This window comes from Rhinopithecus roxellana, chromosome 1, assembly GCF_007565055.1.
Source record: "Rhinopithecus roxellana isolate Shanxi Qingling chromosome 1, ASM756505v1, whole genome shotgun sequence".
Taxonomy (NCBI): Eukaryota; Metazoa; Chordata; class Mammalia; order Primates; family Cercopithecidae; genus Rhinopithecus; species Rhinopithecus roxellana.
This window is the reverse complement of record NC_044549.1, coordinates 120,699,889-120,727,405: the sequence shown is the minus strand read 5'-3', so window position 1 is coordinate 120,727,405 and position 27,517 is coordinate 120,699,889. Positions and strand designations below refer to the sequence as shown.

Here is a 27,517-nt window from a genome sequence, read left to right as displayed (position 1 = left end):
AGATAAGTCTTGCATTGAGGTCTTTAGTTTAAAATATCTAATATCCCTATATGTTTAACAGACAATTCTATTAGAAAAAAACAAAACAAAACATTAAGACAATTTTTTAAAAACTTACCTTGATCATTCTGGATAGGTCACCAGCATCTGCTAGTTCCAAAACTATGTTTAGTTCATTATCTTCAATGAATGATGCATAATATTTTATTACATTTGGATGGTTGAGTTGCTGAGAAAATAAAACAGGCATCAGAAAGTTTTCTTACTGTAAATTTCTAAGAGTCACAGTTTTGTAACTTAAGAACAAACTTAACTGTATTTTTTAAATTATAGAAATCTTAACATGACAGTATATTTTTCTTTAGTGAATTTTGAAACAAATACTACAATTATTAAAAGTAAAACTAGGTATAACTTTACCTTAATATTATTAGAAATAATATATTTTACATTTAAATCTTAATTTAAAAGTACTGCTAAGCCCAATAAGCATATCAACAGATGCAAGAAGTAAATGACAGAATTAGGTCACCAACTGCTAAAAATTACATCCTCAAAATGAGAACTTTCATTTAGGAACACTCAATGATAAAGTAGCCCTTTTTACTCCTATTTAGAAGTTATGGCTGGTCCTAGAATAACTCCAGCTAGCAGACAAAACACAGCTGGTATCTACTATACTATTGCTTTTATATCAAATAATATACAGGACTTATTTATGTGAGTCAATTCATAAAATAATCCCTAAGAAAAATTTTACCTTGTAGAAATATATGTATCAGTCCCTACTCATTTACAGTCCTTTTGTTCAATCTTTAAACACATTAATATGAGATGAATTGTTTCTCTGAGAAATTATGCAGAAAGTATGGGTGACTTTCTTCTTTCCACTTAAAGTTTGCTCCGCAAATTTTCTATCATGACATGTTATTTCTACAGTAAAAGTTCACATATATTTAAGCCAGCTACTTCATGTGCCAAGAAATAACTACAACTAACAGAATAGTCAGAAAACATTGTTTTGACCTTACTTTTTTCCTTTTTGCATAAATCTGGTTTATTTTAGGCAGTAACACAAATGGATGGCATAAAAAAACAGCCAAATTTTAACTATAAGTTAAAAATACAACATAAGCCACAGCATTTCTCAAAAGAAACTTCACTATAAACGAATCAGTGCAGAAATAATTGAGGTCTCAGTCATATTTTTAGTAGATGAGAAACTAAAAAGCTAATTCCTGGCATACTCTTTAGATGCACTCTGTCTAAGTCTGGAAAAAGGTTTTGAAACATTAGAAAATGCATGTGAACAATTTTGATTAGTCTACATTTTCAATATAATTCATATTGAGATAATACTAATTTGCATTTATATTACTTAACCTTTAGAATATATCTTGTTGGGGTGGTCAAGAAAAAAAATTTTTCAGTGTTTCATGCCCGTTTTATCTATTTCCTAGTTTGAAATGAGAAAAAAAAAAGCTGGTCCTACCAAATGTTCTGATTATATTATTTAACAATAAATCCAAAAAATAACTATATTCTTCAATATACTGAAATTCAACCTTACATAATATTACTTGAAACCAGTGTAGCGTAAGTCTTAAAAACCTTTTTGTGTTTAAGTGTGATATTTTAGTAAATCACTTTTATCACCATATTATGTTCAAAAGAGTCAATAGTTCATTAATTACCTTAAGAAGATCTATTTCTTTGATGCAATCAGCACGTGCTTTGGCATCCATTAAATCAAATATCTAAAAATAGGACCCAGAATTATTTAATAAAATAATAACCTATGGTTCAAGCTATCATGTAAATTCATTTTAATACTCTACATGTAATTATATGTACACTAAGGAATTTTCTTTCTGATTAGCTTTTATTTATTATGGAGGTCTGTAGGTATCTTATGTTACCAACAACGCTTACATTTTCAGCAGTCAGTATTTAAAAAATGGATAAAGAGACCAGTTAGATATCCCTTGACACTAAGGTCTTAAGTTTCAAAGAACAAAATTAAAGTTGTGATTATTAAGATGATAAAGTAATAGCTAATATATGTTGAGCAATTAATATATGCTAAATGTACTGCACAACCTTATGAGGATGATAATAGTAGTATTCCCATTTTACAGATGAAGAAGAGAAGCTTTAGAAAGCTAAGGAGACTGACAAAAGGTCACACAGCTAATCAACAGAGCAAGCAGAATTCATTCTTAGAATTATCCATCTAGAACCCAAGCAGTGAACTATTAATCTGTTCCATCAAATCATGTCTAAAAGGTCTGATGTATGCATTTTTGACAAGGGTGCTATCATTTCAAGGGGGTGAAATTTAGTTCTTTGAGGAGAAGGGTAACAAAATTTTACTCTATTAAGTATAGATACACATACAGTACTGCACATAAACAGATGTACTGTATTTGTGGAATTAAAATTTCATGGGTAGAGGTAATTGGGAAGAAATGCCTAAAAAGGCAGTTTGGAGGGAAGATAATAAAGTAAAGGTTGAAAAATATTAACCTACCATTAAAAACATAAAAATAAAAAATACAATCAAAAAGGTATTTCATGTGTCTCTGAAAACACAAATCTCTCAAAGTTCTAAGTGTGTGGAAAATAACATTTAAAAAAGCAGTATCTTAGAGACTGGGAAAAAAATATATAAGTCAGTACTGCAAGCTGATTAAAACCCTAGTGACATAACAAATTTTAAAAAATGACGTTTTTAGTAATCAGCTTGATCAAGTCTTCCTGATTCAGGCAGCTAACATTCCAAGAAAAGGTACAAAGTCAAAGGAGTGGCAGAATCCAAGTCTTTTTAATTAGAGAAGTAGTTATTAGACACTACCAGAGAGGGCTGGCCTCTTTACACATGATGCTTTGAAATTCATTGCAATCTTATAAGATAGGCAGTATTGGCCAAAATAACAAGATGAGGATTGAGGCTCAAAAAGATTAAATAATATGCTTATGATCATAAAACTAGTAAATGACAGAATCTTGAAGCCAGGTAGTTCTAGCTCCACAGTCAGTGTTTTCTCAACTGAGCCAGGCTATCATGAAGTCTAATGCATACACAACTAGCTAAGAAGTATTAAAATACATGTGTGTACAAAGTGTAGTATTAGACACCTAAGGAAGAAATTCCTCCCATGTAGGGAGGGGGTAGCATTAGAGGCGAACCTTGAAAGAATTATAGGATTCTGCCAGAGAGAAACAAAACATATCTAATGCATAAAAGTAAATATGGAATAAGGGTGTATAATTACAGCTTATGAGAGGCAACTTTTTCTAGATATTATTCTTACTATCCAAAGATACACAAAGTTCTAATTTTTCTTAATTAAAAAAAAAACCATGAAGATATTAGATAAGATTATAAAGCAAAAATAAAATTCATAAACTCACTGCCTTAAAGAATTTTAGCTTTGGCTCAGTCCCTTCCATTTCTTGTACAAATGCATGTGCTTTTTAAGTAGTGAAAATAGCAGTATATAAAATGATATACAGGCTGGGTGCGGTGGCTCACACCTGTAATCCCAGCACTCTGGGAGGCCAAGGTGGGCGGATCACGAGGTCAGGAGATCGAGACCATCCTGGCTAACACGGTGAAAACCCGTCTTTACTAAAAATACAAAAAAAAAAATTAGCCGGGTGGAGTGGCTGGCGCCTATGGTCCCAGCTACTCTGGAGGCTGAGGCAGGAGAATGATGTGAACCCGGGAGGCGGAGCTTGCAGTGAGCCCAGATTGCACCACTGCACTCCAGCCTGGGTGACAGAGTGAGTCTGCGTCTCAAAAACAATTAAAAATAAAAATAAAATAAAATAAAAAATAAAACTATATATATGCTTTTTCACCAACATTATTTTGGTTCTACTACTTCTAATGAAAACTTCAAGTATCAAATTTACGTTCTGCAACTTTTAATGTAAAATAGTTGAGCAATGCATACTGTTTAAGATTTGAAAAAATATAGAGCCTTAACTTAGTTAATGGTTTACAAAAAGAGACAGACTAGATTACATCAAGGTTTCTCCCACTTAATCAAATAACAGAAGAAGAAATATGTATGCCGGTACATATATTGAAGAGAGTTAACTTCTATTTCTCCATTAGCAGTAATTCTAACCATGTCAGCCACAGTGAACTCATGTTAACTACCATGATTTCAGAATGGAACAGAATGCAACACAATGAAACAATAGCAAGGAAAGGAAAAGGGGCTGGGGTTGGGGGTGGGGGGAAGGAAAGGACTATGAGTGGTAAATCACTATCACAAAGTTTGCATAAACTATCTAGTGAGACATGTTTTGGCAAACATTAAGCTGTTGTACACATCAAGTTTTGACAAAATGAGCTAGATATAAATGGACACCAATAGCAGGGGTTAAAAAAATACCAGTATTAAAGAACACACGATATGACACCACTTATGGAGGAAGGAAAAACCTTGTGGAAATTTTCTCCAAGAGCATCATAGTTTTAACTGTACACACAAATGATTAATGTGAATAACCTGATCCTGAGTACAGACAAGCTTAAACTGTTAAATGTCCACCCTTTCTACATATAAAAATCCACGCTGAATGCCACCTTACTATCAGATTTTATTACAGGTACAAATAAGAAAACCATCTTGCAGTCCTTTAAGATGCACAGTGTCAGATGCAGAATGCAGACTGCAACACAGAAAATTAACATGCAACTTGTAAGTGCTACTTGTTCAAAGTGATGTAAGAACCTTAATGGGGGTGAGTATGGCTGGCTGGAAGGGCTCTCAATAACTGATTTATGTAAGCAGGAATGTGTAATGCCATTCAGAAAAAAATATATATACACACACACATATACATACACATATATATACACACATACATATATATATGTAAAATCAAAAGTTCTTGAATTGAAGGAATAAGCTTTACATTTAGCAATTTCACATAGAAATGCCATTCATTCCCCCAAAGGGATTACTATATTAACATGTTAAACAATAAAACAAACACTAATAGAAATAGAAAACTTTTAACTTGATATTAGTTATAGGTATGAAACACACACACACAGACTACTTGTACTTTAAATCAAAATGGCATGAGAAAGAACTGATTCTTGACACATCATGAATGCTGATGCCCTTCTCAGGAAATGCTATTTACAAGGAATTTGAGATAACTCAAAGATATACTGGAAAGCACAAAACTATAAGTATATTAGATCTTGATGGAATTCCTGGTATTTTTGTTTGTTTGTTTTAGGAGACAGAGAAAGAATAATGCCCATACAGTACCAGTAATTAAAATGAATAAAATCACAAACTTGGAGACATATATGTATCTAATCTCTCAGTAATCAATGTCTCTCTGATGTGGAACATTTTTAAAAAACAGAGGGTGAGTGAGATGAGAATGAATAATTTATGTATAAGAGTTTTAGGAAACCATAATGAGATACAACATATCAAAATAGAAACATGCTACATAGAAAATCTTTAATTCAAGTTACAAAAATTAATTTAGAATTACAATTTGACTTTTATTTTTAACTGAATTTTCAATAATATCAAAAGTTACTCCTCAAACGCAGCGAGAAATAAGCATTGTTGGCACATCTAAAGCAAAACTAAATTCTGAGTCAAATATATTTACAAATACACTTAACTGGAAATTCAGAAGTATCTTTCTTTTTCTCTTAGCCAACAAGTCAAGACGAAAATAAATAATGAATATTTAGATTACGTCATTCCCAAACAAAGATTCAAAGCTGTCCGATGATTTTATGAGCAAGAAAAAGCAGTATGTCTTGGGTGAAAATATGGACTTTGTAAGAATATTTTGCATATAACATGTACAAACAAGTCTTCAGGAGGCATCATTTTCATTCAGCTCTACCAAAGTTTCTTCAGGTTTTTAAACTCATTTTATACTTGTTAAGAGCAAGGGATGAGCTGTGGTTAGTTAGGCAAGTAATGACTGATAAATTCTTGGTATTCTCTGAATCATTTTAAAGGTTTTCTTTTGTCATCTTAAAATTTTGCCAAAATTACTCATAGCTAATGAAACTGAAAAGGTTAACACTAGATTTCTTTAAAAGGAAACAAAATCCTTCAAGTAACTTAACAGAAATATCCCCTTAAAAGGGCATATGTCAAATTGTTAGAAGAAAGACCATTTAAAATGCAGAAAACAAAGTACTTAAAAATATATACTAAGCAAATTTTTTTGGTGTTGTTTTTGTTGTTGTCATTTTTGTTTTTTGAGACAGAGTCTTGCTCTGTCTCCAGGCTGGAGTGCAGTGGTGTGATCTCGGCTCACTGCAAACTCCGCCTCCCAGGTTCAAGCGATTCTCCTGCCTCAGCCTCCAAGTAGCTGGGACTACAGGCGTGTGCCACCACACCCAGCTAATTTTTGTATTTCTAGTAGAGATAGGATTTCACCATGTTGGCCAGGATGGTCTTGATCGCTTGACTTCGTCATCCGCCCGCCTCAGCCTCCCAAAGTACTGGGATTACAGGCGTGAGTCACCGCGCCCAGCTCTACAGCTGGAACCTTCCTATCACTACTTTTCAGATGACGGACTCCTTATCCTCCACCTCAGCTTAAATTTCACATTCTCAGAGAGGCCTTTGCTGCACACTCTATCTAAAATGCTCTCCTCCATCTAGTTTGTCTCTAATAACACAGTATGGTCATTTCCTTTTTGGCTATAATTATTTGATTTATTTTTTGCTATAATTATTTGATTTATTGTCTATTTCCCACACAAAAATGTCGGATTTAATTATTGTGTCCCAGTATTGTGTCCCTAGTGTTGAGTACAGTGTCTGCCATATAGTAGTTTAATCCCAAAATGTTAAATATTCCACAAATCTGGAAATCTTCTGTTTCTTATCTGCTTAGAAATGCTTAAGATTGCAAGTACAAGTAATTAAAATTAAAAAGCTTTAATTTTTAAGATAAAAGCCTATTCCACCTTGACAAGTAAAAACTAACATTAATTTACTAAATTGTTCTGTATTTTTTAATGTCATTTATGAATTATTCTTACAAATGCTTAGTTTCCATTTATTCAAAAAACAATTGGAAATTTGAAAGGAAGTCTATAGAGAGATTAAATGATGAAGTTCATAAAAGCTACAAGATAAATTTGTTAATCACAATGAACACCGAAAAAGAGACTGAATACAGAGCACAGAGGTTATGAATATATTAAAATCACTCTATATATTATGGAAGTGCTATCATTGTCCACAAATTTCTGATCATATATAATCCTAATTTCTAATTATATGCAAACATGCAGAATCTAAAATTAACATGGGTAAAAAAGTAACTTATTAATAGAAATTAAAAAGTTATTTGCTTGAAAAATACTTGAAAGCAACTAGCAAACGTAAGTAAATAAAAGGTAAGCATTCAATATCAAAGAATACTTTGGGGAAGACTTTTTGAGATCACCTGAATCAAAAGGTGAATCTGAACAATATTATCACTCTATGTTTATTTGTATAAACACATAAAGTTTCTTTTTAGCTTTTCTTCCTAAAAGAATTCTCACTGACAATGGCTGCCACACAGTAAAATAGTGTTACCTAGAAATATAGTTAAGAGCAAGCAAAGAGAAATTAAGCATTAATGAACAAAGAATCAAAATACCTCACGTATTATTTAAAAATGAGAGTAACAATGGTCAAAGAACTAAGAAACAGCGAGACCCAAAATTCACACTACTGTAACACTATGTCAGATTGATAAAAACCAACTTCAATCCTATAGCTCTAATCAATGAGCAAAATATAAGAGATTGCATATACCAGATCAAAAAAGTTTCTGATAATCTTCCAACATAAAGAACGTAAGTTTTGAGAGCCAGCTCACAAACTCTGTGAAGCCTCTTTCCTAAGCTCCTCCTCACACCTGTTCTCTTCAAGGCTGCTCCTATCACAGTGCTTATCTCATTATGTTAGAGGTGTCTTTGTTGTAACCCCACTAGAATCCCAGGAGTCTCATTATGTTTATCTTAATCTTCCTAAAGCCTTACCCACTGACCAATAAACACGAGGTGGTCAATAAATACTGGAGGAATGGATTCAATGATCAGCAGGAAGGGAAGCACTGAAGAAGGAGGCAAGAGAGAAAAGCAAAGTTGGTACAGAGAATTTCACAATTGTTCTATTAGTTAAGGCACCATCTTATTTTTTTGCAAACGAACCATGATGGGATACAGGTACATTTTCAGAAAGATTGGTTAATGTTGCCATATACTGTAGGCTCTCAGATCACTTTATGATTTCCAAGAAGTAACATGCATTTAGCACACACACTCTTCTGTCCCATACAGGTAACAGGCAAACCTGCAGTAAAATGGCCAGAGCTGAGCATATCCTTTGTTAACGGCCCTGAAAGTGAACTAAATGGAGTGGCACAAAGTAGGGAAGGGTCTTAAAAACTAAGCTGAGGATTCTGGATGTTATCTCATTAAAACTTTGTAAGCAGATAAATGAATGATAAAACCAATACTTTAGCTTATGAACTCAACCGAAGTATTCAAGGAGTCTAGTGGACCTGGGAACGGTAATACAGTTCTTGAGACAAGTAATATAGCCTTAAAATAAAAAGTTGCATGAAAAAATTCAATATGTAATTCTTTAAGGATTTTTGTAAAGAGTTAGGTTAGCATTCTTCAAAAGGAAAAGCATTGGTCAGCAATATTTTAAATTTTTTTTATTTTAAGCTGCAGAGATGACTTTTTAAAAAGAAAGAACCATAGGTTTTCCTGATCAGCACAAGTGTGATACATCACAAGAATCAATAATATGTTTAAAATGCAAATATATTTCTCTTTACAAAGATTTAAGGCACTGTTCCCTCATAAATAAGCTAAGAATATCTTCACAATATCATTTCTCTCTTCTATGAAGCAATTAGGTTTAAACTAGAAGATGTCACAATATCAACACTAAAGCAGAAAGGAATGGGATAATCCAAAAGAATAAACTTTAACTTCCTACAGTAATTTGAGGTTTATCACAGCGTAAAACAGAGGCAGCTAGAGGATAATATCCAATTAATACTGAAGGGAAATACAATTGTGCAAATTAACTCACACTTATCCAAATTTCCAATCAATAGAAAAATGCAGCAAGAGCTTTTTATCTGCCTCCCTCCACCTCTTCCTCCATTCTTTCTATTTCTAATGAGAAGGTTCTGCAATGTAAAAAATAATCACTAGAGACAGAACTGAGCCCTCCTTTCCACACTCAGATTCAGAGAAGGGATCCAAGAGTCCCCAGAGACCTCCAAATGTATCTCAATCCATCCATCCTCCCATCTTGACACCCTGTGGCAGATTGGCAGCTATGTTCTCTCCACTCTATTCTGTATGTTGAGCTTGAAATTTTAGTTTGAAAATAATGGATTTTGAAGATTGTTACCCTACTTGAGAGTCCACAGTGCATCCTCGATTGCCTACAGTTCAAATTCCTCTGCCTGGTTCCAATGCTCACCACAATCTGGGCTCACATTTATAGCCTGGCTTAAGTTCCAATTCCACCAATTCCAACAGCTCAAATTGACATCTCCATTCTGTGAACTCTTATTTAAATCAGGAACCCATGCCACAGGGTTTAACATTAAATTGTTCTAGATAGACTCTTTTTCCCCTGGAGGGCAGGAATAATACCACTAGTTTCTTTTTTATTTCCCTGGGTGCTTAGAGATCATAGTACAAATTTAATACATTTTAAAAAAGAATCGAAGAGTTCTTTTGTAAGGGAATAATTGTTCCAAAAGTAGTCTCTTTCATAAACACTAATAACTACATTCCATATTGTGTTTTCTTAAGCTCTGAGTGGCATATGAAAACAGAGAAGACTGCAATTCTTATATGCTGCTGGTGAAAACTTACACCAGTTCAACTCTGGAAAACAATTTGGCAATAACTTGCAGTACACATGCATCCCCTGTGGCTCAATCATTTCCATTCTTAAGCACAAACAAGAGAGAAATTCTTGTATGTGTATACTAGGAAAGACATGAGAATATCAGAGAAGCATTGTTTGTAATAGCAAATAACTGTAAACGACTTAAACAGCAATCAACAAGAACAGTTGAATATTATACAGTAGCAAAAAGGGTAAACTACAGTGCATGCACCAACACAGACTAAGTGCTCAAACATGATGCTATCTGAAAAAAAGCAAGCTCTGTGAGAGTGTGTGTGTGTGATACATATATAAAACATGCTTCATTTATGTGAAGTTCAAAAAAATGCAAAAGTAAACAATAGACTTTATTTTAGAAGTTCATACTAGTGTAGGAAAAACTATGAAGAAAAACAAAGGAATGATAAACATTACATTCAGGATATGGTTATCTCTGAGGGAAGGGAGTGGCACACACATGTCAAAAATATTTTTAATGTTTATTTCTTAAGCTGGCTTGTGGATATGGGGATATCTCTATTATTGTTTACATCTAACACATACACCAGATAAAACCTTTTATAAATCATTACTGTTTCATTTTTAAATGTAAATTAAAACTGTTCATCTCTATATTGGCTGTCACAACTATACTAATCACCTTAAGAAGTTTAAAGAAAAAAAAAGACATTTAGATTTCACAGGTCTCTGCAGAAAAAAAGGTAACAGACTTGCAAAGCAAAATAGGCTATAGCACGTGTGAAGAATAACTATTATCATAATTGAAAAAGGGAAGTAAAAGTGTATGAGTCACTGTGTGATTTATTGTTTGATGTCATACACACTGGAAGGCAGAAAGACAAGTACTTTCTAGGCCAGAGGATCTCATTAGGGCAAGTGAAACTTACAGGGCTCTGGCAAGTGAGCATTCCAGGGTAGCTCAGTGGGACTACAACCCCAGGGTTAGGGCAGGACTTGGAAAGAGTAGCTGGAGCAAGATAAATGAATTCAAGAAGACAGAAAAGGGTCTGGATTACAGAGCAAATCTGATTCCAGAATGACACAAATACAATAAGGGATTTTAAAGTTAAGGTATCAATGTTCTAATTTTATCTGCCTCGTTTTTATTTCCAAGTAAATAAAGTTCACTTCATTTTCCTTTCATTTTTTTTGCTGGTATAGTTTAACTTCCATTTACTAACTTCGGGCAGTACATTTTGTGACTCTAGTTTCTGACTACAGTGCCTACAGCTGTAGAACTTCAGTGAGTATTCCACAGCTAGTTAAATGTACAGGTAGAAGTAATGGTGATAACTCAAATCTGTCTCTTAAAATTTAGAGTTGTGAAAGCTTTTTGAGGTTCAATACCAGCTAAATGTTTAAAGCCTAGAAATAGTGTTAAAACTAATATTTCCATTCTATTCTACACTTGATTCTGGCTTTTAAAATACAACGTTCATTCTTTCCCAGCATTCTCAACTTAAGGCTATCAGTACCCAATCATTCAGGATATACTTTTATCATCTATAATTCACATAGTATAATTTTACATTGATTTATATAATTAAATCATCTTACCTGTACTTTTTTTAAAGCTACTGGTACTCCATCCAAGAGACAGGCTGCTCTATAAACTTCACTAAATTGTCCGCGACCAATTTTCTTTTCTATTCGAAAGTTGGCTAATGTATTATAGCCCATATCCGGTCGTAAGGCCTTCTGCAATTAAAAATGTCAGACAAATTTTCAATCACACAATATACACACAATACACACAATCACTGATCATTTTCACATATGTAGGTGACACCTAGGGTAAGTTTGCAGACATCCATTCACTCAACAACAAATATTTATTGAACTTATGCCAGGCACTGTCCTACACACTGACGATACAGTAGCAGACTAGAGAGACAATAATCCCTGCACCTAAGGAACTTACATTCTAGTGAGGGGAATAAACAAGGAATATATTAGAACATATATATATTATATATATATATATGTATATATATATGTATATTATGTGAGATAGGAAAGCCTAAAAAGAAAAAGTTAATTAAAGAAGAAGGATACAACATGAACTTTTAGATAGGAACTCCTTAGAACTTGTCTTTAGTTCACAGAATATAAACTTGTCCCACCCAATCTAGTATTTCTCTGATATTTCTTTTCTTTTGCAAAGATCTTTGAGTTGAAATGGACCTTACAAAAATATATAATCATTTAGTCCAAACTGTCAACTAATGAATGCATGAAATACTTAACTTCCTGACAGTTATTTAACTTCTGCAAAGAATATGTCCAGTGGCAAGAAGTTTACTACCGCACTATGCTGGCTGCTAGGGAAATAGAGATGAATGAGGTATTATTTCTGTCTCAAATGGCTTAAGTAAATACATAGAAGAGGCTCTTCACTATGCTATGAGAGAAATAATTATAAGATATTGGGGGCAGGGGCACAGTGGCCATCCCCACTTTGAGACAAAACTCAGGTTATACATTTTACCGATTGTCTTAGTTCTTTTGTTCACTTTTTTGTTCATGGACTCATTCATTCAATCTTCAGTTATGGGGTAAACACTAACTGAACATCTACTACAGTCAGACACTGTCTATTGCTAAAGTTGGAATATTACCTTTTACATTCCTGATGGCATTCATTTTAGCATCTCCAGCTATGTAAAATATAACAAAAAAAAAAAAAAGCCTATTTTAACTATCACTTGCCCTTATATCTTCTCTTTTTTGGCTAGACATGCCTGAGCCTTTTCAAGATTCCTGGAGTACTGATGAGCACCCTCTTCCATGCCTTTTACCATTCTCCTCACACCCACAGTCCCCTCTGTACTCTCCAAGCCAAACATGACGTTCTTGTGGGGCCAGGCTAGTGCACCCTCTAATGAGACTGAATATTTAAGACCTATTAATGCAAAGGTGGCACTGGTTCGTGAGCACATTACATTCAGCTTAAACTCGTAGGCCTTCAAAGAAACCTTTGATAATTATGGCTGATGACCCCATAATCCGGACTTATGCAGAAGGCTATTTTGATATATGGGCCAAATTTTGCATTAACCCCTAGTACATTTTATCTTTTAATTTTACTGTATCTATCATGCTAACAAAAACTGTAAAATTCTGCCAAAGAGTCACTATAATTCAAATCCAATGTTTTCTCTTTAAAAAAAGAAGCAATAATTTGTTTTTGTACATTGTTTTCTTATTCTAGAAGTCCAAAATACTGTCAAGAAAAAGATCATGCTTCCTTTAAAATACGCAAAACAACAATACAAGAAATGTTTCAAATTTCTCAAATTCATTTCATAGATATAGAACCATAAGATAATTGTTATAATTACTACAATAATGATAGAAGGTCCCATTTTCGTCCCCACAACTTAGCAGGCACTGTATATCAGCACTCTAAATGCCATCAAACTCAATTCTCTCACCAATCCCATAATGTAGATGTCATCAAACCGAGTGAATGTCTAGTTGCTTCCCAAGTATAGCCTATGCCACTCTGCCATGTTATTAAGCAAAGTCACCTTTAATATGACCCAACGTTATGGGAACCTACATGATGATCCACAGATATTTTCAGTGTTAAGTCTTTTGACTAAAAAAAAATAAAAAATAAAGACAAAAATGGAATAGAAATGTGTTAAAAATGAAGATGAAAAAGCATATCACACTAAGAAACATAGAACAAAAATAAAATTATCATATAAAGGGAGATAACCTGCCATGATGTTCATTTGCAAATGGATTTCTTTTCATAGCCATTGAATTTACAATTAAGTGTCAATGTGACAAAATGATATATATGTAACAAAGAAACTCACAAAGTACCACTTCTCAGATATATCCAATGGATATTTGGCTTTTTTTTTTTACATTTTTAACTTTAAATAAAGGGTTTTTTTTTTTTTTAAAAGGAAACATGTTTTAAATTGTCTATGATTGCCTAATAATTGTTTATTAGGCAAGTAATAGTTACTACAATAATGATAGAAGGTCCCATTTTCGTCCCCACAACTTAGCAGGCACTGTATATCAGGACTCTAAATGCCATCAAACTCAATTCTCTCACCAATCCCATAATGTAGATGTCATCAAACCAAGTGAATGTCTAGTTGCTTCCCAACTCTCTGCCACACTGCAATTTGTATAAAAATAAGCTTGTATAAGAGGAGGTCTCCTTTAGGAGATCATCAGGCAGGTAATATATACATACATATATACTGACGCACTAATAGTCTGTGTCATCTAATAAGTATAAATCCTTCTCCCATACACAGAGATCATTCTTTCACTTAATGAAGATTTGTCAATCTCAACAGCAAAATACAGCTTCATCATTAGAAGGAACACTATCAAACAATTCAGGTACTTTAAATTTGACTGGGAATTCCATCTTCTGTCTGCACAATAACTTGACAAATATTACCGTGAACTGCTAAGGCAGTGTGACAACCGCATGCTGAGAGCAAAGTCTCACTAATGTGTTTTGGCATGCAGGTTTGTAATCACACATTTACATATGCAATGACCTACATTTGCATGTCAGATCACACACTGTCTTGGTTTATTAAGACTGGGCACCTCCCTGTGCTTGGCCGCCAGAGTGGCGAAAGAGGGCCAGAGGGCGGTGTTTTTTGGCAGTTGAGGGATGAACTGCCACCAAGGATTAGGTTGATATGGCCTGAGCATTAGACACTTCATTAGACGTAATCTGTTTAACAGTGGGCAGTGTATGTAAACTTCACAGCCCATTTGCGGCACCTTTTTCCCCCCATGGCCTTTCTTCAAAGGGCAGTGTGGGTGAGTGACAGCTTGTCTCATCTGCTCCCATGTCCTGTCACCCAGTGTAGATGTGGAAAGCTGACATGAGAAGGAGCATAGCTGCACATCTCCAACTACCCTTGGGTCTCTCTGCCACACTGCAATTTGTATAAAAATAAGCTTGTATAAGAGGAGGTCTCCTTTAGGAGATCATCAGGCAGGTAATATATACATACATATATACTTCGGTAGCGATTATAGTATATTGTTATCAATGCCACACTTCATTTTGCTGAGTTACATTCCACTGTAGGTAGCATTATATTAGGGGCTTTAAATAAAAAATGGTATCATCAAATGGGTTCCCACTCAAGTAAAGACCTATTTTTAGGAAATAGCTATATTCTCTTTGTTGAATGATGTTCTATGTCCCATATGTTTTAAGTTACTGGGAATAAAATAACTCAGCAAAATACTGAGATTCAAATCAGCATGAAATATAAACCAAATAAAATCACTTAAATTGATGTTTTCCTGTTCTCAGTTTGGAGTGTAAACTGAGTCTCAGTTCCTTGAAGTTCCTTAATCACCCAGGTTTTTTTTTTTTTTTTTTTTTTCTAAGCGGCACAAAATGGCTTTTAGATTTGAGAAGAGTCACTTAGAGGACCTTCAACTTTTATGGAAGTAAAACCCCACTTTGTTTCTTCCACTATCAAATGAGGATAATGATGCCTTATCTACGACAGAAGGCTTTTCAAGTCACTTTTGCACCTCGCTATGGCCCCCTCCACCAGCTGCACCATGTATTTCCCAAGTGCACTGTGAACTCTGGCCTCATGCCCATGGCATTGCACTTGCTTATTCCCATGCCTTCTGAACAACTTCCTTTTTCACACCCAGCAAATCACAGCTCATCTTTGGGATTCAGTTCCATGTCAGCTCTTCTAAGGAATCATCTTCAACTCGCTCAGGCAGCTTTTATTGGCTTCTACCTCTGTTTCTGTAGCAATTGACAGTAGTCATTCAATTCTATCAAGACACATACAAACTCAGGCACCATGTTGGGTCCTGGATCACACATACTTATAATTATTTGTTTATACAGCTGACTCTTGAACAATACAAGTTTGAACTGTGCAGATCCACTTATACGTGGATTTTCTTCTACTTCTCCCCTCCCTGAGACAGCAAGAAACCCCTTCTCTTTCCCCTTCTCCTCTGCCTACCCAATGCAAAGACAATGAGGATAAAGATGAAGATCTACTTTCCACTTAATGAATATTAACTATCATTTCTCTTCTTTATGATTTCCTTATTAACATTTCCTTTTCTGTAGTTTATTGTAGGAATACATTATGTAATAGACAAAACATACAAAGCATGTGTTAATTGACTGTTTCTATTATCAATAAGGCTTCTAGTCAACAGTAGGCTATTTATAGTTAAGTTTTTAGGGAGTCAAAGTTATATATGGGTTTTTAGCTGCACAAACTACCCTCTTGTTGTTCCGGGGTCAAGTATGTATATACATTTCTCCTTCCAGACACTGAGTTTCTCAAAGGTAGAGTCCAAAGGGTTTTTTTTTCTTAGCTTTTTATCGAAACGCCATGAAGTAGAGAATAAATACTAACTCTGTTAATGTATTTGAAAGAACTAAATGAATGTAAAAGGCCCAAAATACATAGTGCATGACTATAATTATCTACAAGCTCTAAGTAGAATCTAGTAGAGAATCAGTATACTGTTCTGGATTCTTATTAACAAACATTTTTTTTTTTGATGTGAATACACTCTAATCACATTAACAAGAGATCTTACTAACTAATTGGGATTAACTTCTACATATCGGTCTGTGTTTACCGAGTTTCCTTCACACAGATACTTTTCATTTGAAAATAAAATTCATTCCGTTTGCCACTGGTTCTTATTTTTACAGGTGCAGACTCCTTAAACAATAACTTCCCAAGACTAAATTAATTTCTTAATTTGCTTTAAATTTGAAGGCAAGGACACTTACTGAGCAATAAGATAATTCAGGATAACATTATGATGATAACCCTCTCTGGGGAAATTATAAGAGTCACAGCATGAACTCAATAGTCTCCCCAGAGAGAAAATTATGTCCTGATAATTCCTCGAGGTATTGTTATCAATGATTTAATATACAAGCCAGTATTAATTACAATAATTAACACCATTAATAAGGTTTTCATTGTTACTGCAAATTCATCTCTTACTGGTGATTTTCCTGTGCTACTTAATTAAATAAACTACCTTATATTTTATATTATATTGTTGCATTTCTCCAAAATTTAAAACCAACAAAACTTTAAAATAACTTTCAAATTTTATTTAGCAATAAAGCTCATGCTATTATCTTTTATCTTTAAGAAGGTGTTACCCACCTCCAAGCTGCACAAACCAGAATATCCTTTCTATCATGTATTCTACAGACTTTCTGTCATATTTTCTACAGACCTCACTGGAAACCAAAAAAGGCAAATAAACAAAAAAACACCATATGTGCCACCAAGACCTAATTATTCGTGCTTCTTCCTATTTGAAAAATTATCTCCCTAAAATTTTTTAACTATGTCAAATGTAATCTATTCCTAAAGTTTCCTAAGTGTCAGAGACTTACATCAGTTTAGACAACATGCCATTAATCATTAAAACTGGCCTTTTATCAAAGGAGGAAATTTTACTATTGTGTAAGAAAAATGAGTGACCAAATATAATCAGTTATCTAATTAAATGTATAAGACCCTGGTATTTGTAGCATTTAATTGTCATTAGTTATATTACCAGCATAATAATTATTACATCCATATGATGTAACCAAAAATACTGATTATCTCTTCTATGTTATCATGAGCAAGATAATTAATTACTGTCAAAGATACTCCCATCTCCCCTACTTCCCTATGAGCACGACCAGCTATACCTGATAAAGTTAAATATGGAGAGAAAAAGCCTTTTACGGAAAGACAGAGACAGAGAGTAAAAGTGGTTGTTAACAATTTATTCATTTATTCCACAAATATTACTGGAGGGGGATATAGCACAAAGACACTAAAAAGGCAATAAACAAATATATAATTTAAAAAAAGTGGTTACATGTATAATGAAAGACAAATTCTGAAGATATTTATATATTGTAATACTCATTTTAAAAACAGGGCTCATAAAGAAAGAGGACAGGTTGATTTGAAACCAAGTTGTTCACTCAACAAATATTTATTGAATGTGTACTATGTGTACCATGCTGGGACTACTATGTGTACCATGCTGGGACTAGGGAGAGAGCTTATACCTAAGAGAAGAAAAACAATGAACAAAATAAGTGATAAGGTGATACATTCTATGGAGAAAAATATGGCAGGGTGGACATACTGGGTGAGTGGGAAGGTTCCATTTTCATTGAGTGATCAAGAAGGTGATATTAAAGTATATACTTGAAGAAGATGAATGAGCAAGCCAATGGGAAACTACTGAAAGGCTTTAAACAGATGTGACTGAAATATTGCTGTTGGGAATAGATTAAAGGGGAAAGGAGCAAGGATGAAAACAAAGAGATCAATTAGGAAGATACTGCATTAAGATAGGTGAAAGATTAAAGTAACTTCAGAGTAGCAGCAGTGGAGAAGAAAAGAAGTGCTTAAATTCTAAACATATTTTAAAGCTTCAGCCTATGGTGAATGCTAACATTAAATATGAGATCAGAGAAACAGGACGAAATTAGTAACGGCTCTAAGAGTTTTAGCTTCGGCAACTGGAAGAATAGACTTCCTACTGAGAAGGAGAAGATGGTGGGTTGTCAGTCTAGAGGGAAATATTTAGAGTTCGGTTTGGGCCGCATTAGGGTTGAAACATGCAAATTTGATGCCAAGTAGGCAAATGGTATATGAGTTTGGAATTTGGGGCAGAGGTCCAGGTTGAGATACAAATTTAAGAGTCACCAGCATAGAATCATGAGACTGGAAGAGAACACAAAGTAAGGGACATAGAGAGAAAAGAGCTCTAGGGAACTGAGCCTTAGAGCCTTAGTGGGCACTCCACTGTTAAGTGTCACCTTCTCAGAAGGTGAGAAGAAATCAATAGAGGGACCATTAAGACAAGAAAACAACAAGATTCCTGGAAGCCAAGTGAAGAACAGGTTTCAAAGAAGAGAGCATAATCAAGTCTATCAAAAGCAGCTGCTAAGTAAAATGAGGCCTGAAAACTGGCACTGGATGGAGCAGGAGAGATAACTGTGACTTGACAGGAGCAGCTTAGGTGGCACAATGGGGTAGAGAGCTTAATTAGAGTAGATTTTAGAGAGAAAGGAGAAATGGGAGACTGAACTACAGAAAAACCTTTCTGGGATCTTTGCTATAAAAGGGAGCGGAGAAATAGGTCAACTGGAAGGAAGAGTAATAGACTGTTTAAGGGGTTTTCTTTTGTTTCATTTTGTTGTTTAGAGGGGAGAAATAATAGCATAGTAGCACAGACCCAGTATAGGGGGTGCACATGGGAGGGTTGGCCTTTGAGAGCAGTGTGGATAGTTCATCTGGTAAGAACAGAAAAGGCAGACGGTGTGAATACAGACTCTGGGAGGAGGACAACTATGGTAGGAGACTGTGGAGGTTTTCTTCTGACTGCTTCAGTTTCTTCAGTAAAACATCCTGCTTCAGAGCTAGGATGAGGAAAGGACATGTTATGGGTTTGAGGACAGAAAAGGTATCAAGTGGGAGAGTTTGGAGCCAGGAAAGTAGGGAGTGGATGAGTTAAGGATGATTGCTGAGCAGCATTAGGCTTTACTTGATTTTCATGGCCATAAATTTAACCTACAGCAAGAGTCCTCTTTCCTCAAAAAAGCTATTGCTCATTCTGTACCATCAATAAAGTTATTCAAAGAAGGAAACTGTTACTAGGAGAATGTAACATCTAAATTTCTGTAAAGACTTCCAAAAATAGAAGTACTCTGCTCAATGCCTATGACAAACACGTTGGCAAAATCAGTTGACCAAAATAAACAAGTTAAATGACACTTATTTCACAAAGAAAGTAACTCCAGAAGATAAGCTAGAGAATAAAGAAGGTAATATAGTTATCGAGTCTAAAATTCATATCCAATAGAGTGGGATACTTTCTTTCTGGCTGGCCTACAATGAACCCTGATTACTACCCTGAACATGCTACTCAAGGTAAACTTTATTTCATCCCTCCACATTCACTTCACAGAGATGCAAAATAGTAAATGGATTACAGTCTGAACTGCCATGAAGCTTAAAGGAATGGTCAGTCTACCTTACTGGTTAAGTTGCAAGACTCCAAGATAAGATTTTCATACTTTCCACACTGTAAGAATAAGGAATATCTGTTTTTCTACCCATAGATCTGAGTGACATGTCTTTTCTCTATCGTAAGTAGCCAAAGTATTACACTATCTTCAAATTAAAAAACAACAACAACAAAAATAACCTAGGCCTCTGATCACATCACAATGAAAATTAATCCTCCTTCCAATAACTCATAAAAATTCTTAAAATTGTACTCTGATTATAATTAGTTTATAATTAACTTTTTGGAAAAAATGTGACTCTACCATAGCCATCTTCAGCCAATAACCATAAATCAAAATACTCACAAAATGTTAACTGTAAACTTCCATTGTTTAAAATTAGTCTTATAGTAAAGAGTAAAAATACTACTATTTCCCAGTCAGCACCTTTTATACAATTTGAATTTTTAAAAAAAAAAAAAAGCTAAATCCACCGTTCCACAAACAAGAGTCCAAAGGCAATGAAAATATACAGAACAAGAATCTAGTCAAAATATCCTTTCAGTACCTTCTAGATGCTAGTGGAAGAAAACAAGAAAGGAGGGAGAAAAGGGAGGGTAGGAAAGAGTGGAGCTGATAGAAAAAATTTCAAAATACATTAATAAAGAAACACAAATCTCACATTCTAAAACAAAACAAAAGGAACTTATACTGTACCAAAAATGAGTCCACATATTATGCATTATGGAGTGAGAGTATTCACTTTGAAACAAGAAAAAGAATGGACATGCCAAGATATCACTTATAATTATAACAGGGAATTGGTATTTGACACTCAGAAACCTGACTTCCTTAGTTTTCTGTTTATACCCAGACTTCTACTACAAAAGTGAAAGAAGTCACTGGGCTAACCAGATGTTGCCATATCACCCCCATTACTCAGGTCAGTGGTGTGGAACAAAACAAAAAAAGGTTGTCAAAGCTGAGCAGAGGCTGTCCTTTCCCAGTCTTCTAAAATAATGCTACTGAGAGCAGTAACGTTTTTCAAAGACTTAATAAGCAATAATGCCTATAAGCTCCTGTCAGGTAATCTTTCTTTCACTGTCTCACACCATCAGTGTGAATGCAGAGAGGAGGAAAAAGAAATCTATCTCCCTTCCCCCACCTGCCACAAGGCAGCTAGAACCTGGGATGACACTTGCCTGTTTCCAACAGGGAAAGAGGTCCACCCACACAGGAGTAGCAGCAGGAGGCATAAACGAAAGGAACAGTGTGAAAAGAAATGCAGAACCGCTTCTATAATTTTGAAATTTATACTGTGGGGCAGCCCAGTGTCTCACAGGAAAACAATCACTTTTATTTTTCCCTCCTACTGCCAATCCGACCTTTCCTGGTTGGTGAGTCAGTAGGAGGCAAAAATGAAAGCGCTTATTTTTTTCCTCTTTGAAATAGAAGGTTGTTAAAAACTGTGAATCTCAAAATCTCAAAACATGAACTACCTAATTTTTAGAGGTGTTATTTTGTTGTCTTTGCTGGAAATAATATAATATGAAACAATAATGTTTGTATATGTGTGTAAAATGAGTCCTAAGAGGTCTATATTTAATAGATATGTTTATTATAATCTTGATAATATAATTTATGACCATAACATAAATATATATGGGGACTTTAAAAAAAAATCTTCTTGAAATTAAAATATTGGTCTTACTTTAAGCTAAGGGGTCTTTTTACTCAATATAGAGAATTCAGACAGGTATAACAAAGAAAAGCAATGTAATAGTGCAATTAAGTAAAGGACTCATTTCATTGAGTCCCTGGATGGTTTCAATTACATATTCCTATTGAGCCCCTGCTACATGTGAGAAACTGAAGTACCACAGGGCATCCAAGGTAAGTAAGACACAGTCCTTTCCCTCAAGGAGATTTTAATCTAGTAAGAGAGATAAGAAAAATGCCCATATAAAAATGACACCAAAGTATCAGAAACACCAGAAGAGAGATGCAAAGAAGATATCACCACATTTCCAAGGAAAGATACTGCTTTCACAGGATCAGACAAAGCTTTATGGTAGAGACGGCTTTGTTGATGGTTCTTAAAGGACGGGCAGGATTTAGAAAATTGGAGGGGAAGATGGAGGGTACAAAATGAACAAAGTCACAGAAGCAGAAAAGATCATTTTTTTATAGATGGTTATTCTCTGAACAGTGCTTCTGCGAGAAGTCAATAGATGCACTAAAAATAAAAAAGGATTCCATAGACAAATTAAGTTTGGAAAACACTAAAGCCTATACCACTCTTTAAAATTCATTCACAATGCACACTAGCGTAGGAAAGGCTCTGAGGAAGTACTGCCACAAAGTTGCTGTTTTCCCCAAGTCTCCTAAACCTATTTGACTATAGAACTCTTGTGAAGGAACACTTACCAATTGCCCAAATGTTTTCAGAAATACTATCCAAACAAAACTGGGACAAGGCTAGCAGAGTATATGTGAGACATATTGTAGAATGCCTCAGACACCAAGCTGAGAAATACAGTCTTCAGGAACAACAGCAATAAAAATGAGGTATCGCCCTGACATGGGGTGGTGACTGTTATTTTAAACATGTCATTACACATTACCTTTATGACGAGCATTCACACTGAATGCAGGATGCTAAATAATGAATATGTGTACATTTTTTACTAAAAGATTTTTTCACCTCATTTTATGTTATTAAATACAAGAAATAAGCAAATATATCACAGGAGAAATACACTACAAGTGAGAGGGAGAGAAAAGTAACCATCATGGAAGGCAGCTGTGGGCAAGGCAAGATCAGCCCACTAAAGCAGGGGCAGGTACAAAATGTACTGGCACTCCCAAACTTAGGCACAGTCTCATCTTTTTTTTTTTCTCTCTTCCTTCCCTAAACCTAATACTAATGGTCAGAACTTACAGGTCATTCAAATAAAGTTAAAAGCTAAAGCCGCCTTTTTGTTTTCATGTTTGTAAACGGGAACTAAGCATTATCAAACAACATTTTAAAATAAATATTTCTATCGAAATGGCAAACTGCACCCCAAAAATATGTGCAATTGTACTGTATCAATTAAAAATAAATAATATATTACACCTAAATAATTTTATCTAAAAAGTGTACTAATTACACCTAAAACAATTATACCTAAAAGCCATAAACAAAACTGAAAAACAAAGCAAAAAAAAAAAAAATGCTGATTAAAACCCGGAAACTCAAAATTAGTACTTTTGTGCTACTTTATTTCCTAAAGCAACTGTAAATGTACTACTTGCTTACACATATTTAACATAGATTATATATACTTCTGCCCACCTTAATTAGGATAAATTACCTGTGGTTGGAACTGAGGAATGGGCGGCCCTTGCATTCCTTGTGATTGCTCATCCATTGTCTGAAGCAACAGGAACTTTAGAACCCTGCAAAAATGTAAAGTTGAAATTTAAATAATGTAATCATTACCAATTCACATCATTTATCATACGCCTGACACATGCATTCAAATGCTAGAGATTTACCTGATGCTTCAAAAATTCACTGAGATACACCACACTCTTCTGCCATTTGCTAAATCCAAGCTCCAGTTAGCTCGCACAAATATTCAGTCTCAACCATTTCCACTTCTCCAAAAGCATTATTTGCTTAGAAAATCCTGTTTCCTGAGATGAAATTCTTTCTTCTCCGTTCCGCCTTTTAAATCAAAGATACTTTCCTCTACCCAGCCACTATTAGAAGATAAGTATCAGAGTACACTCCCTATAAAGTTCAATGTTTTACATCCCTAAAATGCACCTTATCCTAAAAATGTTAGTACTTTTATTCTTTTATCCAACTGCTTACTGTGATTTTTTTAATTTAAACTTCAAAGGCCAGTCCTCATATGAGTGTCTCCTCTTTTATGCATACTTTGTAATTATAAAGCATTCATCCATTGGTTCAGTAAACTAGGCTGAGGGTAATTACGTGTCAGGTATCGCACAAGACTCAAAAATTGAAATATTAATCATGTACAGCCCTTACACTCCAGGAACTACATTTGCACTGATGCTACTCAATACCACGTGTTTCTAGGTTCTTTATAAATGTTACTTTATGACCAAAATCTGAGACTCAAAAAACTACGGTCCCTTTTAAATGGGATTAACTGATGGAACAACTAAAACACATATTCACTTCATCATACGCTTTAAAAACCAATACAAATATTCTGGGCATGGTTCATTTGTATTACAAATTTCTTCTTCTACCCTGTGACTTGTCTTTTTAAAACCTTTCCAATGGTGTCTTTCCATGAACTAATGCATAGAAATTCATGGCTGGGCGCAGTGGCTCACGCCTGTAATCCCAGCACTTTGTGGGGCTGAGGCGGGTGGATCAGGAGGTCAGAAGATCAAGATCATCCTGTCTAACACGGTGAAACCCTGTCTCTACTAAAAGTACAAAAAACTTAGCCAGGCGTGGTGGTTGGCGCCTGTAGTCCCAGCTACTCAGGAGGCTGAGGCAGGAGAATGGTGTGAATAAAGGAGGGGGAGCTTGCAGTGAGCCAAGATGGCACCACTGCACTCCAGCCTGGGCTACAGAGCTAGACTCCGTCTCAAAAAAAAAAAAAAAAAGAAAAGAAAAGAAATTCATAATTTTAATGTAGTCTAAGTAATTAATCTTTTTCTTTATGATTAATGCTTTGTGTACTATTTATGAATTATTTTTCTACTCTAAGTTCTCACATTATTTTCTAATGTAAGGTTTATTTTTTTAACCTTTAATATTTAGATCTACAAACCATCTGGAATTAAGTTTTTTTTATGATATAAGTCAAAGTCAATCTTTGTTTTTCTTTACGGATATCCAATTGACCTCAAATGATATATTGAAAAGATTATCCTTTACCACACTGCACTGCTGCTGTGTCATCTTTGTCATATACCAAATGATCATGTGTTTATATATATACACACACACATATATATATTTGCACTTTCTTTGCTGTTCCACTGGTCTATCTATCTGCACTAACACCAGTACTACACTATATAGTGTAGTACTCCCCTATAGTGTACCTACTACACGTACTATTACTACTCTATATAAAACTACAGTATTAATTACTATAGCTTATTATAAAGTCTTGATATCTACTTAATTACATGTCTGATTTTAATACGAATTGTAAAATCAATCTGCTTGTTTCGATTTTCTAAAAAACTGCTCGGATTTTGACTGGGATTACGTCAACTTTAAAGATCAATTTGGAGAGAACTGACATGTTAATAATATGGGGTCTTCAAACCCATGAACACAGAATACCTCATTTATTTTAAGTTTCTTTCGATAATGGCTTCCAGGTTCATTATACTGGTCTTTCACTCTCTTTTCAGATTATTTACTGTTTTATATTTTTTGATACTACTACAAATGGTGGAGTTTTTTAATTCAATTTTCTGATTGTTATTAATGTATAGGAATAAAACATTTTTGCATATTGCCCCTGTATCTTGCAAAATTCCTAAACTTGCATATTAGTCCAACTAGCTTTTCTGTAGTTTTTTGCCTTACTACAACAGATAGAACCTCCAGTACAATGAATAGAAGTAGAGAGCAGACATCCTTGCCTTGCTCCTAATCTTAGGAAAAAAGTATTAAATCTGTCACCAATAAGTATTATGTTAGCTATACATTTTCTATATATGCCCTGATTTATCAGGTTGATAATTCCCTTCTATTGTTTGCTGGAAGTTTTTACAAAGAATAGATGTTAGATTTTTATAAAAAATTTTGTGTCTATCGAAATTATTACATGGTTTTTCTTTTTTAATGTTAAAATGTTGAATTGTGTTGATTCAATTTTGAATATTAAACCAGTATTCATTTCTAGGATGAATCCCACTTGGTCATGATAAATAATCATGTTTATACAGTATGGGATTCAAGGAGGGGAGGAGGATGAAGGATAATTCTAGAAGTGAATCCAAATACCTTTTAGCATGAAATCCAATATTAAAATCAGCATTTCATACCTAGTGTCCCACAGACAGTTTCACAAGATATTCCATGAAAAAAAAGAAAAGAGTTTCTTGATCAAAGACCCCTATGAAATACTATTTTTTATAAGAATCTCTCTTGAAGAGTCATAGTGAATAGCATAGCAAAGGATCCAAGCAGGCCTGCAATTAGTAAAAGTTTAACTTTCTTCTTTGCTTTGTTTTCTTTGTGTAACATTTTAAAATATCCCACAGTCTGACTGATCCAAAGAAGACATTTTGAGAAATTCTGTGCTAGGTTATAATAAAGTGGTTTTGCTACAGCACTGATAAGTGACAATATCTAAGTAAATAAAATCATGAAAAAAGAAATACAAAACTCAAAGAAACTTAAAGTGTTTTACTCTAGAAGTCTACATAAAGAACTCACTTCTACGGTATCCCATAAAGAAGGTCAAGGAGCCTCTGCACAGAAATAAAACTCTCAATAAATTTCTCATATTGAATTTAAACTTAAAAAGAGTGAAAAAAACCATAAACTGTGTTTTTCCTCTGCTCTCACACCACAACAATCACAACAAGACTTCGTGACCAAATGTGTAGAGGTTTCTCTCCACATATCAAGCAAATAATCAGTTCTGCAGTGGACATTAGCTGGGTTTCTTCCAATTCAATTCCAACGCTATCTTCCTGGAGATAGCACCAGATCCCACAAGCTAAGGGCTCAGTCCCACAAGACCACCGCCCCCTTTCCATCAGTTCTGGAACTTCTGACCAACCCACTTCAAGCTGGGGATCCCATGTCCCCCTCTTTGGGTTTATTTGCCAGAGCGGCTCACAGACCTCTGGAAGGGAAATACGTTTACCAGTCTATTATAAAGAATATTACAAAGCATATGGATGGAGAGATGCATGGGGCAAGTATGGGGGAAGGGGTGCAGAGCTTCCATGCCCTCCACAGACACAACACACTCCAGGAACCTCCAATGTGTTCAGCTATCCGGAAGCGCTCTGAACCCGGCTGCTTGGGCCTTTTGTGGAGATTTCATTGGCTAGGCATGATTGACAACCATACAGAAATGTGACTGGACAAAAAAGATATGATCAAATACTAACAGACTGAGTGGGGAAACCCAGCCAGGCCTGTCTGTTCAGCTTCTTCTTGGCCTCTTTGTGCAGCATTCCTTCTCCAGAGTATGGGACAGAACCCCTTCTGAAATGAAGGTGTTAAGACCTACAATCAGACAGAGCAGGTCAGAGAATTTCTTTATGGCCATCTCCAAGACAGAAAGGTGGGGGAAGACCCCTGCCTTCAGGAGAGAAAGAAGCAGGTGAGAGGGTAGGAGAAGGTCACAGAGAGATTTTCTGAGGCCTGCTTCTGAGCCCTGAGGCACCCCAATATTAGAACAAAAGGTTGTAACAAGCGTTATGTGAGTTATGATGCAGGAACTGTGGATGAAAACATATACATATTACAGTAAGTACAATGAATAAAAATTATTTGCATAATACATCTAACATAATTCCAAGTGACACA

General features: G+C 34.8%; 1 protein-coding gene across 1 annotated transcript in view; it reads right to left on the bottom strand.

The window, feature by feature from the left end:
* The window catches only part of NEK7 (NIMA related kinase 7), a 149,422-nt gene that overhangs the window by 53,719 nt on the left and 68,186 nt on the right, over window positions 1-27,517 (bottom strand). Inside the window, exons 2-5 of the mRNA XM_010358241.2 lie at window positions 23,337-23,421; window positions 11,508-11,648; window positions 1,695-1,757; window positions 119-229 (exon numbers count right to left, since the gene is read on the bottom strand). Coding sequence (XP_010356543.1) covers window positions 119-229; window positions 1,695-1,757; window positions 11,508-11,648; window positions 23,337-23,393 — 372 coding nt within the window. The 5' untranslated portion in view covers window positions 23,394-23,421. The remainder of the gene's footprint in view (window positions 1-118; window positions 230-1,694; window positions 1,758-11,507; window positions 11,649-23,336; window positions 23,422-27,517) is intronic.